The sequence below is a fragment of the Ranitomeya imitator genome, chromosome 1, assembly GCF_032444005.1.
Source record: "Ranitomeya imitator isolate aRanImi1 chromosome 1, aRanImi1.pri, whole genome shotgun sequence".
NCBI classification, from domain to species: domain Eukaryota; kingdom Metazoa; phylum Chordata; class Amphibia; order Anura; family Dendrobatidae; genus Ranitomeya; species Ranitomeya imitator.
In genome coordinates, this window is record NC_091282.1 from 1,231,440,567 (window position 1) to 1,231,453,838 (window position 13,272).

The following is a 13,272-nucleotide window of genomic DNA, read 5'->3' on the forward strand; positions in this document are numbered from 1 at the left end:
CCGTCCTCTCCTCCTCTCCTCCTCGTCTCTCCTCCTCCCCTCCTCGTCTCTCCTCCTCCCCTCCTCGTCTCTCCTCCTCCCCTCCTCGTCTCTCCTCCTCCCCTCCTCGTCTCTCCTCCTCCCGTCCTCTCCTCTCCTCCTCCCCTCCTCGCCTCTCCTCCTCCCCTCCTCGCCTCTCCTCCTCCCCTCCTCGCCTCCTCGTCTCTCCTCCTCCCCTCCTCGTCTCTCCTCCTCCCCTCCTCGCCTCTCCTCCTCCCCTCCTCGCCTCTCCTCCTCCCCTCTTCGTCTCTCCTCTTCCCCTCCTCGTCTCTCCTCCTCCCCTCCTCGCCTCTCCTCCTCCCCTCCTCCCCTCCTCGCCTCTCCTCCTCCCCTCCTCGTCTCTCCTCCTCCCCTCCTCGTCTCTCCTCCTCCCCTCCTCGCCTCTCCTCCTCGTCTCTCCTCCTCCCCTCCTCGTCTCTCCTCCTCCCCTCCTCGTCTCTCCTCCTCCCCTCCTCGTCTTTCCTCCTCCCCTCCTCGTCTCTCCTCCTCCCCTCCTCGTCTTTCCTCCTCCCCTCCTCGCCTCTCCTCCTCGTCTCTCCTCCTCCCCTCCTCGTCTCTCCTCCTCCCCTCCTCGCCTCTCCTCCTCGTCTCTCCTCCTCCCCTCCTCGTCTCTCCTCCTCCCCTCCTCGTCTCTCCTCCTCCCCTCCTCGTCTCTCCTCCTCCCCTCCTCGTCTCTCCTCCTCCCCTCCTCGTCTCTCCTCCTCCCCTCCTCGTCTCTCCTCCTCCCCTCCTCGTCTCTCCTCCTCCCCTCCTCGTCTCTCCTCCTCCCCTCCTCGTCTCTCCTCCTCCCCTCCTCGTCTCTCCTCCTCCACTCCTCGTCTCTCCTCCTCCACTCCTCGTCTCTCCTCCTCCACTCCTCGTCTCTCCTCCTCCCCTCCTCGTCTCTCCTCCTCCCCTCCTCGTCTCTCCTCCTCCCCTCCTCGTCTCTCCTCCTCCACTCCTCGTCTCTCCTCCTCCACTCCTCGTCTCTCCTCCTCCCCTCCTCGTCTCTCCTCCTCCCCTCCTCGTCTCTCCTCCTCCCCTCCTCGTCTCTCCTCCTCCCCTCCTCGTCTCTCCTCCTCCCCTCTTCGTCTCTCCTCCTCCCCTCCTCGTCTCTCCTCCTCCCCTCCTCGTCTCTCCTCCTCCCCTCCTCGTCTCTCCTCCTCCCCTCCTCGCCTCTCCTCCTCGCCTCTCCTCCTCCCCTCCTCGTCTCTCCTCCTCCCCTCCTCGTCTCTCCTCCTCTCCTCCTCGCCTCTCCTCCTCCCCTCCTCGCCTCTCCTCCTCCCCTCCTCGTCTCTCCTCCTCCCCTCCTCGTCTCTCCTCCTCCCCTCCTCGTCTCTCCTCCTCCCCTCCTCTCCTCCTCGTCTCTCCTCCTCCCCTCCTCGTCTCTCCTCCTCCCCTCCTCCCCTCCTCGTCTCTCCTCCTCCCCTCCTCGTCTCTCCTCCTCCCCTCCTCGCCTCTCCTCCTCGTCTCTCCTCCTCACCTCTCCTCCTCGCCTCTCCTCCTCCCCTTTTCGTCTCTCCTCCTCCCCTTTTCGTCTCTCCTCCTCCCCTTTTCGTCTCTCCTCCTCCCCTCCTCGTCTCTCCTCCTCCCCTCCTCGCCTCTCCTCCTCCCCTCCTCGCCTCTCCTCCTCCCCTCCTCGCCTCTCCTCCTCCCCTTTTCGTCTCTCCTCCTCCCCTCCTCGTCTCTCCTCCTCCCCTCCTCGCCTCTCCTCCTCCCCTCCTCGTCTCTCCTCCTCCCCTCCTCGTCTCTCCTCCTCCCCTCCTCCCCTCCTCGTCTCTCCTCCTCCCCTCCTCGTCTCTCCTCCTCCCCTCCTCGTCTCTCCTCCTCCCCTCCTCGTCTCTCCTCCTCCCCTCCTCGTCTCTCCTCCTCCCCTTCTCGTCTCTCCTCCTCCCCTTCTCGTCTCTCCTCCTCCCCTCCTCGTCTCTCCTCCTCCCCTCCTCCCCTCTCCTCCTCCCCTCCTCGTCTCTCCTCCCCCCTCCTCGTCTCTCCTCCCCTCCTCGTCTCTCCTCCCCTCCTCGTCTCTCCTCCCCTCCTCGTCTCTCCTCCTCCCCTCCTCGCCTCTCCTCCTCCCCTCCTCGCCTCTCCTCCTCCCCTCTTCGCCTCTCCTCCTCCTCCCCTCGTCATCCTCCCCTCCTCGCCTCTCCTCCTCCCCTCCTCGCCTCTCCTCCTCCCCTCCTCGTCTCTCCTCCTCCCCTCCTCGTCTCTCCTCCTCTCCTCCTCGTCTCTCCTCCTCTCCTCCTCGTCTCTCCTCCTCCCCTCCTCGCCTCTCCTCCTCCCCTCCTCGTCTCTCCTCCTCTCCTCCTCGTCTTTCCTCCTCCCCTCCTCGCCTCTCCTCCTCGTCTCTCCTCCTCCCCTCCTCGTCTCTCCTCCTCCCCTCCTCGTCTCTCCTCCTCCCCTTCTTGTCTCTCCTCCTCCCCTCCTCGTCTCTCCTCCTCCCCTCCTCGTCTCTCCTCCTCCCCTCCTCGTCTCTCCTCCTCCCCTCCTCGTCTCTCCTCCTCCCCTCCTCGTCTCTCCTCCTCCCCTCCTCGTCTCTCCTCCTCCCCTCCTCGCCTCTCCTCCTCCCCTCCTCGTCTCTCCTCCTCCCCTCCTCGCCTCTCCTCCTCCCCTCCTCGCCTCTCCTCCTCCCCTCCTTGTCTCTCCTCCCCTCCTCGTCTCTCCTCCTCTCCTCCTCGTCTCTCCTCCTCCCCTCCTTGCCTCTCCTCCTCCCCTCCTCGCCTCTCCTCCTCCCCTCCTCGTCTCTCCTCCTCGCCTCTCCTCCTCCCCTTTTCGTCTCTCCTCCTCCCCTCCTCGTCTCTCCTCCTCCCCTCCTCGCCTCTCCTCCTCCCCTCCTCGCCTCTCCTCCTCCCCTCCTCGCCTCTCCTCCTCCCCTCTTCGTCTCTCCTCCTCCCCTCTTCGTCTCTCCTCCTCCCCTCCTCGTCTGTCGTCCTCCCCTCCTCGTCTCTCCTCCTCCCCTCCTCGTCTCTCCTCCTCCCCTCCTCGTCTCTCCTCCTCCCCTCCTCGTCTCTCCTCCTCCCCTCCTCGCCTCTCCTCCTCCCCTCCTCGCCTCTCCTCCTCCCCTCCTCGCCTCTCCTCCTCCCCTCTTCGTCTCTCCTCCTCCCCTCCTCGTCTGTCGTCCTCCCCTCCTCGCCTCTCCTCCTCCCCTCCTCGTCTCTCCTCCTCCCCTCCTCGTCTCTCCTCCTCTCCTCCTCGTCTCTCCTCCTCCCCTCCTCGCCTCTCCTCCTCCCCTCCTCGTCTCTCCTCCTCCCCTCCTCGTCTTTCCTCCTCCCCTCCTCGCCTCTCCTCCTCGTCTCTCCTCCTCCCCTCCTCGTCTCTCCTCCCCTCCTCGTCTCTCCTCCTCCCCTTCTCGTCTCTCCTCCTCCCCTCCTCGTCTCTCCTCCTCCCCTCCTCGCCTCTCCTCCTCCCCTCCTCGCCTCTCCTCCTCCCCTCCTCGTCTCTCCTCCTCCCCTCCTCGCCTCTCCTCCTCCCCTCCTCGCCTCTCCTCCTCCCCTCCTCGTCTCTCCTCCTCCCCTCCTTGCCTCAGGAGCCTCAGTACTATGCATGGTGCCACTTATCCCTACTGATCTATTGCCCCTGCCATGAGCAGAATGAATAATGTCCTCCAACCTGTGCAGAACTACAACACCCAGCATGTCTTTATGGACACAGGTTGGAGAACACTGTATTAGGATACATAGCTTAGATTAATGGTGCCTGCTTTATGTGTCAGTTTATCAGATTTTCTGGATTATCGGATGCTGGATTATAGGATCTTCAATGTATATATTGTTTTCTAACCTGTATATACGTTTTCTTTATTCAGCCTGTGACACCTGGCACATCCTGCCACCTCCCACTCTGGACCACGACATCAATCGCTTTGGTCACACCGCCGTCCTGAAAAATGGGTAAAAAGTTTAGTATATTGTATTGGAGGGCCCCCGACCTCCTCACCTGCTGGGCTGGAGGGGCCCGACCTCCTCACCTGCTGGGCTGGAGGGGCCCTGACCTCCTCACCGGCTGGGCTGGAGGGCCCCGACCTCCTCACCGGCTGGGCTGGAGGGCCCCGACCTCCTCACCGGCTGGGCTGGAGGGCCCCGACCTCCTCACCGGCTGGGCTGGAGGGCCCCGACCTCCTCACCGGCTGGGCTGGAGGGCCCCGACCTCCTCACCGGCTGGGCTGGAGGGCCCCGACCTCCTCACCGGCTGGGCTGGAGGGGCCCGACCTCCTCACCTGCTGGGCTGGAGGGGCCCGACCTCCTCACCGGCTGGGCTGGAGGGGCCCGACCTCCTCACCGGCTGGGCTGGAGGGGCCCGACCTCCTCACCGGCTGGGCTGGAGGGGCCCGACCTCCTCACCGGCTGGGCTGGAGGGCCCCGACCTCCTCACCTGCTGGGCTGGAGGGGCCCTGACCTCCTCACCTGCTGGGCTGGAGGGGCCCTGACCTCCTCACCGGCTGGGCTGGAGGGGCCCGACCTCCTCACCGGCTGGGCTGGAGGGGCCCGACCTCCTCACCGGCTGGGCTGGAGGGCCCCGACCTCCTCACCGGCTGGGCTGGAGGGCCCCGACCTCCTCACCGGCTGGGCTGGAGGGCCCCGACCTCCTCACCGGCTGGGCTGGAGGGGCCCGAACTCCTCACCGGATGGGCTGGAGGGGCCCGACCTCCTCACCGGATGGGCTGGAGGGGCCCGACCTCCTCACCGGCTGGGCTGGAGGGGCCCGACCTCCTCACCGGATGGGCTGGAGGGGCCCGACCTCCTCACCGGCTGGGCTGGAGGGGCCCGACCTCCTCACCGGCTGGGCTGGAGGGCCCCGACCTCCTCACCGGCTGGGCTGGAGGGCCCCGACCTCCTCACCGGCTGGGCTGGAGGGGCCCGACCTCCTCACCGGCTGGGCTGGAGGGGCCCGACCTCCTCACCGGCTGGGCTGGAGGGGCCCGACCTCCTCACCGGCTGGGCTGGAGGGGCCCGACCTCCTCACCGGCTGGGCTGGAGGGGCCCGACCTCCTCACCGGCTGGGCTGGAGGGGCCCGACCTCCTCACCGGCTGGGCTGGAGGGGCCCGACCTCCTCACCGGCTGGGCTGGAGGGGCCCGACCTCCTCACCTGCTGGGCTGGAGGGCCCCGACCTCCTCACCGGCTGGGCTGGAGGGGCCCGACCTCCTCACCAGATGGGCTGGAGGGCAACCTCCTCACCGGCTGGGCTGGAGGGCCCCGACCTCCTCACCGGCTGGGCTGGAGGGGCCCGACCTCCTCACCAGATGGGCTGGAGGGCAACCTCCTCCCCTGCCGGCCTGCCCATGTTGGTCGTGGTCTCAGTAGTGCAGCCTCTGGCTCGTGGCCTGTGGCTGCGGACGGTGGTATCTCGGCATAGCCCTTATCTTACCCTGCAGATATCATTGCTTCTTTTGGTGACGGCCATTACTGCTCTTCTCTTCCTGTAGCTGTAGAATAATTCCTTTTTTCGCTTCCTTTCCAGCACGATGTTCGTGTTTGGCGGCTTTAACAGCCTCCTGCTGAGCGACGTCCTGACGTACACGTCCAAGAGCTGTGAGGCGTTCACCAGCAGCGCGTTGTGTGTGGCGGCAGGGCCCGGAGTGCGGTGCGTGTGGGACAGCGCAGCCGCCGTGTGCTTGTCCTGGGAGCAGACCACCGAGAAGCAGAGGAACGAGACCATCCTGTCGTGTCCCGCAGTCCTGTGTAAGAGCTCTGCGCGCAGCGTCCTCAGTCAGGGTCCACAACGCACCACTCATTATACACAGCGGTGGTTTGAACTTTTCAGACACAAAGTTTTCTGCAGCTGTTTATTTTTTTTAGATCGGGTGTTTTTTTGGTCACCGTTAAGATGCCCGGTTTTTGCCATGTACAAAATCCAACTTTTTTCCAACTTTTAAGGCTCACCTAATGCGTACAAATCCACTGAGAAATAAACCAAAATCATTCCAGGTGGGAAAAGGAAAATAAAGAACTGAAATAACTTTGTTGCATAAATCTGCACCCCCTTACCCATTCCACATTTGTCAGATAGCGGGGGCGTCTCCTGTGTACAGCGCCCTCTTCAGGTCACCCACAAATTTCAGTCGTTGCTGAAAGGTGAAATTCCTCTTCATCTTAAGTTTTTTTTGGTTTTTTTTTGGCAAGGATTGAATGTTTTGATGTAAAATTAACTGATATCTTGGTCTTTTCATAATTCAATCAATCTTTACTAAAGCCATAGTTCCAGCTGTCATAAGTCACCCCCATAGCACAATGCTGCCTCCACCATGCTGCAATGTAGGGATGGTGTTGTTCTGGTAATGTGCGGCATTGGCTTTGCACCTTTTGGAATTATGGCGACAGAGTTCCACCTTGGTCTAATCAGACATAACCCGTTCCCCATATTTTTTTGGCAGGCTTGATGTAGGCTTTGGCAAAACATAGCCGGGCTTGGATGTTTTTCTTTGTAAGAAAAGGCTTCCATCTTGCCACCCTACCCCAGAAGCCAGACATTTAGAGAATATCGAAGATTGTTGTCACATCCAGTACTTGCCAGAAATTCCTGCAGCTCCTTTACTGTTGCTGTCGGCCTCTTGGCAGCCTCCTGGACCAATTTTTGTTCTTGACTTTACGTCAATTTTTAAGGGACGTCCAGCTCTAGGTAATGTAACTGTTATGCTAAATTTAAGCCCTTTGATGATGTCTTCACAGTGTCCCATGGTAGATCTAATGCCTGGGAAATTGTTTTTGTCCCCTCCTGACTGATCCATCTGCTGTGTTGTCAGCTGTTTACACACCATGGATTGTTCTGAAAAATGCAACTAAGAAAATGTCAGGAAAATCCTCTTAGAAAGGCAAAACAGAATCATTGTAAAAGATGGCGGCCGTGCATTGACTGCTATGTAACACGAGGTATTGGCCAGTTCTGAACACAACCACATTCCCAATTATAAGGGGGTGCTCACTCTTATGCAACCACTCTATTTTTGTTTGACGTTTTTATTTCCCCGATTTCAATGGACTTGTACAGATTATGGTTGACTTTAAAAGTGGAAAAATTTCTTAATTGATTCTTCATGTATTTTTATTTTTTATATACTAAAACTTGGAAGTTTAACAGAAGTGTGTAGACTTTATCTGTGTATATTATACAGTGTAACCTGTAAGAGTCAATGAGACGGGTAATGTTGTGCAGTGAAATGCCTATATAGTCCTCGGTTCAGTAGAATAGTTGTGGTATGTTGTAGAGGTAAGTTGATCTAATTAGAAAAAGGAGACCAAGAGCTGTTCAAACGTTTGTTCCGGCGGCGGTGTAGAGTCACGCTCCTGTACCTGTACATTAGAATAATGGTGGCGCTCCCACGCCTTGCCCCCTGTCACTGGCGTACCACTTGGGTGAAGCAAGGGATTTTAAATACTGGCTGAGGCTCGGCGCCAGTGCTGAAAGTGCGTCACCGGAAGTGACGTTGGGCCCACATGTTGGCGCTAGTGTAGAAGACACTGTGGGCCGGAAGCGCGTCACCGGAAGTGAAGCGGGGTCCACATGTTGGCGCTAGTGTGGAAGACACTGTGGGCTGGAAGCACGTCACCGGAAGTGATGTGGGGCCCACATGTTGGCGCTAGTGTAGAAGACACTGTGGGCCGGAAGCGCATCACCGAACGTAACGCTGGACCCACATGTTGGCGCTAGTGTAAAAGACACTGTGGGCCGGAAGCGCGTCATCGGAAGTGACGCGGGGCCCACATGTTGGCAATAATGTAGAAGACACTGTGGGCCGGAAGCATGTCACTGGAAGTGACGCGGGGTCCAAATGTTGGCGCTAGTGCAGAAGACACTGTGGGCCGGAAGCGCGTCATCGGAAGTGACGCGGGGTCCAAATGTTGGCGCTAGTGCAGAAGACACTGTGGGCCGGAAGCATGTCACTGGAAGTGACGCGGGGTCCAAATGTTGGCGCTAGTGCAGAAGACACTGTGGGCCGGAAGCGTGTCACCGGAAGTGACGCGGGGTCCACATGTTGGCGCTAGTGTAGAAGACACTGTGGGCCGGAAGCGTGTCACCGGAAGTGACGCGGGGTCCACATGTTGGCGCTAGTGCAGAAGACATTGTGGGCCGGAAGCGTGTCACCAGAAGTGACGCGGGGTCCACATGTTAGCGTTAGTGTAGAAGACACTGTGGGCCGGAAGTGACGCGGGGCCCACATGTTGGCGCTAGTGTAGAAGACACTGTGGGCCGGAAGCGCATCACCGAACGTAACGCTGGACCCACATGTTGGCGCTAGTGTAAAAGACACTGTGGGCCGGAAGCGCGTCATCGGAAGTGACGCGGGGCCCACATGTTGGCAATAATGTAGAAGACACTGTGGGCCGGAAGCATGTCACTGGAAGTGACGCGGGGTCCAAATGTTGGCGCTAGTGCAGAAGACACTGTGGGCCGGAAGCGCGTCATCGGAAGTGACGCGGGGTCCAAATGTTGGCGCTAGTGCAGAAGACACTGTGGGCCGGAAGCATGTCACTGGAAGTGACGCGGGGTCCAAATGTTGGCGCTAGTGCAGAAGACACTGTGGGCCGGAAGCGTGTCACCGGAAGTGACGCGGGGTCCACATGTTGGCGCTAGTGTAGAAGACACTGTGGGCCGGAAGCGTGTCACCGGAAGTGACGCGGGGTCCACATGTTGGCGCTAGTGCAGAAGACATTGTGGGCCGGAAGCGTGTCACCAGAAGTGACGCGGGGTCCACATGTTAGCGTTAGTGTAGAAGACACTGTGGGCCGGAAGTGACGCGGGGCCCACATGTTGGCGCTAGTGTAGAAGACACTGTGGGCCGGAAGTGACGCGGGGCCCACATGTTGGCGCTAGTGTAGAAGACATTGTGGGCCGGAGCAATGGGCTGGAAGCGCGTCACCGGAAGTGGTGCCGGGCTGGAGATACCTATGCAGCTATGTGTGCTGTGGTTGTTGTCTTGAAGGCGCCTCCTTCATCAGTCTGCAATGCTGGACCCGGTGTCATGTGTACACACGCAGAGAATACCCGGCAGTGAAACACCGGGGACTAACATTGTAAAATAATGTAAAATAAGCCAATTACCGTATATACTCGAGTATAAGCCGACCCGAGTATAAGCCGACCCCCCTTATTTTGCCACAAAAAACTGGGAAAACTTATTGACTCGAGTATAAGCCTAGGGTGGAAAATGCAGCAGCTACCGGTGAATTTCAAAAATAAAAATAGATGCTCCATACTGTTCATTATGGCCCCATAGCTGTGCCATATAGTGCTCTGCACCGTTCATTATTTCCCCATAGATGTTCCATAGAAAGCTCTGCCATATAGTGCTCTGCACCGTTCATTATTGTCCCATAGCTGTGCCATATAGTGCTCTGCGCCGTTCATTATTGCCCCATAGCTGTGCCATATAGTGCTCTGCGCCGTTCATTATTGCCCCATAGATGTGCCATATAGTGCTCTGCGCCGTTCATTATTGCCCCATAGCTGTGCCATATAGTGCTCTGCACCGTTCATTATTTCCCCATAGCTGTGCCATATAGTGCTCTGCACCGTTCATTATTGCCCCATAGCTGTGCCATATAGTGCTCTGCACCGTTCATTATTTCCCTATAGCTGTGCCATATAGTGCTCTGCACCGTTCATTATTGCCCCATAGCTGTGCCATATAGTGCTCTGCACCGTTCATTATTGCCCCATAGCTGTGCCATATAGTGCTCTGCACCGTTCATTATTGCCCCATAGCTGTGCCATATAGTACTCTGCACAGTTCATTGTTGCCCCATAGCTGTGCCATATAGTGCTCTTCACCGTTCATTATTTCCCCATAGCTGTGCCATATAGTGCTCTGCACCGTTCATTGTTGCCCCATAGCTGTGCCATATAGTGCTCTGCACCGTTCATTATTGCCCCATAGCTGTGCCATATAGTCCTCTGCACCCTTCATTATTGCCCCATAGCTGTGCCATATAGTGCTCTGCACCGTTCATTATTGCCCCATAGCTGTGCCATATAGTGCTCTGCACAGTTCATTATTGCCCCATAGCTGCCATATAGTGCTCTGCACCGTTCATTATTGCCCCATAGCTGTGCCATATAGTGCTCTGCACTGTTCTTTATTGCCCCATAGCTGTGCCATATAGTGCTCTGCACCGTTCATTGTTGCCCCATAGCTGTGCCATATAGTGCTCTGCGCCGTTCATTATTGCCCCATAGCTGTGCCATAGAAAGCTCTGCCATTGCTGCTGCAATAAAAAAAAAAAAAGCCATACTCACCTTTCTTGCTTGCAGCTCCCAGCGTCCGGTCCCGGCGTCTCTCCGCACTGAGTGATCAGGCAGAGGGCGGCGCGCACACTATACGTCATCGCGCCCTCTGACCTGAACAGTCAGAGCAAGAGGACGCGAAGACAGAGCAGCGCCCGGCGTGTGGAACGGGGACAGGTAAATATTACATACTTACCTAGTCCCGGCGTCCGGCTCCCTCTGCCTGTCACACGGTCTTCGGTGCCGCAGCCTCTTCCTCTAACAGCGGTCACAGGCACCGCTGATTAGAGAAATGAATATGCGGCTCCACCCCTATGGGAGGTGGAGCTGCATATTCATTTCTCTAATGAGCGGTCCCACGTGACCGCTGAACAGGGGAAGAGCTGCAGCACCGAAGACCGTGTGACTGGCAGAGGGAGCGCCAGGATCGCCGGGACTAGGTGAGTATGCCTCAGCGCCCTCTCCCCCTCACCTGCTGACCCTGCCGCCCACCGTGACTCGAGTATAAGCCGAGAGGGGCACTTTCAGCCCAAAATTTTGGGTTGAAAATTTCGGCTTATACTCGAGTATATACGGTATATGGAATAAAATAACTGGGACATCTAGTACACATTGATGATATCTTAAAGGGGAATGTGGCATAATGATGCGTGTAAGTCATCATATACCCAGTAAGATATTACCTGGAAAAAAGGAGTAATACATATATAGTATAAAACCGGCCCCATAATGTCTTAAAGGGGAATGCGACATATAGGAAAGTACTTTGCCAACCACTTACATGGCCCGGGTAACCTTGACAGAGGGTGAGAATACAAGTGGTCCTAACATGAGTACCAATCCTAGACTATATAAGGTGCATGTGACAGCGCTGTGGAGACGGTAAGCCAAACCTCCAACTCCTCACTTTCCCTGACACCGACTCTGATTCCACCAAAATAGGCTCCAACTCCGACTCCACAGCCCTGGCTGGATCCAATACGTTTCCCTTTGAGGAGTCTGATGTGATTCCCGCCACACGTCTGGGTCTGGGGACCTGATCGATTGCCTGAAACCGTAATTGCGCTACTGAGCGTTTTGCTCTGGAGAAGTGGTCGGGCAGGGGCAGCCAAGTCTTGCCTCAGCGGATAGTCGACTTCTGGCTTACAATGCGGTCTTTAATGTGCTGGGTGGTCTCATCCACGTATAGAAGTCCGCAGAGGCACTTCACTACGTAAACAACAAAGTTTGTGTCACATGTGTAAAAACCCATAGTGGGGTCTGATTTGCCCGTCCCGGGTGTGTGATGTGGTCGGCTTTGATCGCGTTACGGCACACAGCACAATTTAGACATGGGAAGGTGCCATTCCTGCGGCTACTCGGGAAGCATTGTGTAGAAACAGTGTTCATATTGCCGATGTCCACCCTCACTAATTTGTCTCGTATGTTCGGGGGTCTCTTCCTTCACATCAGTGCGGGTGACTTGAACACCTCTATGCCCGGATATGCTTTGGCTAGGAGGGGTTAGTGTCTCCTGATGGTGGTAGGATTTTGGGCATCATGGGGTGGTACACGTGTACAAAGGGGACCCTGTACGTGGTGTTCTTTGGAATGGGGATGAAGTTTGTGTTGTGAAAATTCTAGATTCTTGCTTCTCTAGCAGGGTCTTGGGGTAGTACTGTTCCCTGAATTTATGTGACATATCTCTGTCGGTGAGAAAACCCTTGTCTGAAACAATGCATGAGGCCCTCTGGAATTGCGAACGTGGGAGACTGTTCCTGGTTGCCTTCGGGTGGCAACTAGAATAATGTAGGAGACTGTTGCAATCTGTTGGTTTGGAGTACAGGTCAGTGGTGAGTAAGCCATTCGGGTCCTGGATGACTAATGTATCCAGAAATGAGATGCCACTGATGTTATGGTTAAGTGTTTAGGTCTGATGGAGTTGAGATGGGCAAAGGATATTGTGAGAGAGTCGAGTGAACCTTGCCAAATGCAGAAGATGTCATCTATATATCTATGGAAACTTATGTAGTGTTGTATGAAGAGCTTGTCGGTGTAGATGTGCTGCTATTCAAACCTGCTCATGTAGGTTGTGGTGAAATATGTGTGTATATATATATATATCTATATGTGTGTAGTGACATATGTCTAGGGTTATATGTGTGACTAGTGATAATGTAACACCTGTCCTGAAGGCAAGTCGCACCTAGGTGTTAATAGGTACTTCCTTGGGACTAGTAGAAATTGTGTCTCCATATCACATCAGGAGGTCTAGCTAGAGACAAGAAGAAGGTAACATTTGGCATCTCTGAGGTCTTGGAGGGGAGATGCTAAATTGCGGCCTGAGGTGATCTATTCCTGGGAACCTGGTCACAAGTGTCTCAAGAGGAAAATAATATATATTCATTAGTAGTGCAGCCGTGGCCAATCAACAAGCCAGCAATTATGATATTAACCTGAGGGGCCGGTCTAGAAACCTGACCTCAGACCAGAGTTATAAATTTAGGTTGCAGACAGAGAATTGTGTTCACGTGATGGGGGCAGCCTGAGAAGCTGGTGTGGTCCAATCTACATTCGTCCTACCCTCAGGGAGCAGAAGCAACTACCAGTTAGATAACTTCTGTAAGTTTCTCCTGTTTATTTTGATACTGTTTTGCATAAGTTGTATGTCTTTTTATTATATTTTTATACCTTTTTCTTATTGTAAGCACTGACCCTTTTGTTATTAAAGTATAAAACTTTAACAAGTTGAACCTTGAATGTTCTAAAAGAATCCATAGCCTAAGGTGTGTGAGCCTTATGAGTGATAGACATATTTTTATTAGTATTATTATTTCTGGGACTCATCGCTCCGTGTATTCGGTGAGTGGTGGCAGCGTGTATGAGCGGGTGTGTGGCCTTGGTTGGTGTGTGATTTATGCTCCCATTACAGCATAGGACAGAGGTTGAATGCTGGACTGAGAGTGGGGAGATAGATTAACCCTTGCAGGCACAACCCCAAGTCACGTGTGAGAGCAGGCACGTGACGAATTAGTGACACCACGGAGTAGGGATCCGT

General features: G+C 56.3%; 1 protein-coding gene across 1 annotated transcript in view; it reads left to right on the top strand.

The window, feature by feature from the left end:
- ATRN (attractin) overlaps nt 1-13,272 on the top strand; it is a 222,363-nt gene that overhangs the window by 110,400 nt on the left and 98,691 nt on the right. Inside the window, exons 11-12 of the mRNA XM_069745133.1 lie at nt 3,821-3,905; nt 5,475-5,695. Coding sequence (XP_069601234.1) covers nt 3,821-3,905; nt 5,475-5,695 — 306 coding nt within the window. The remainder of the gene's footprint in view (nt 1-3,820; nt 3,906-5,474; nt 5,696-13,272) is intronic.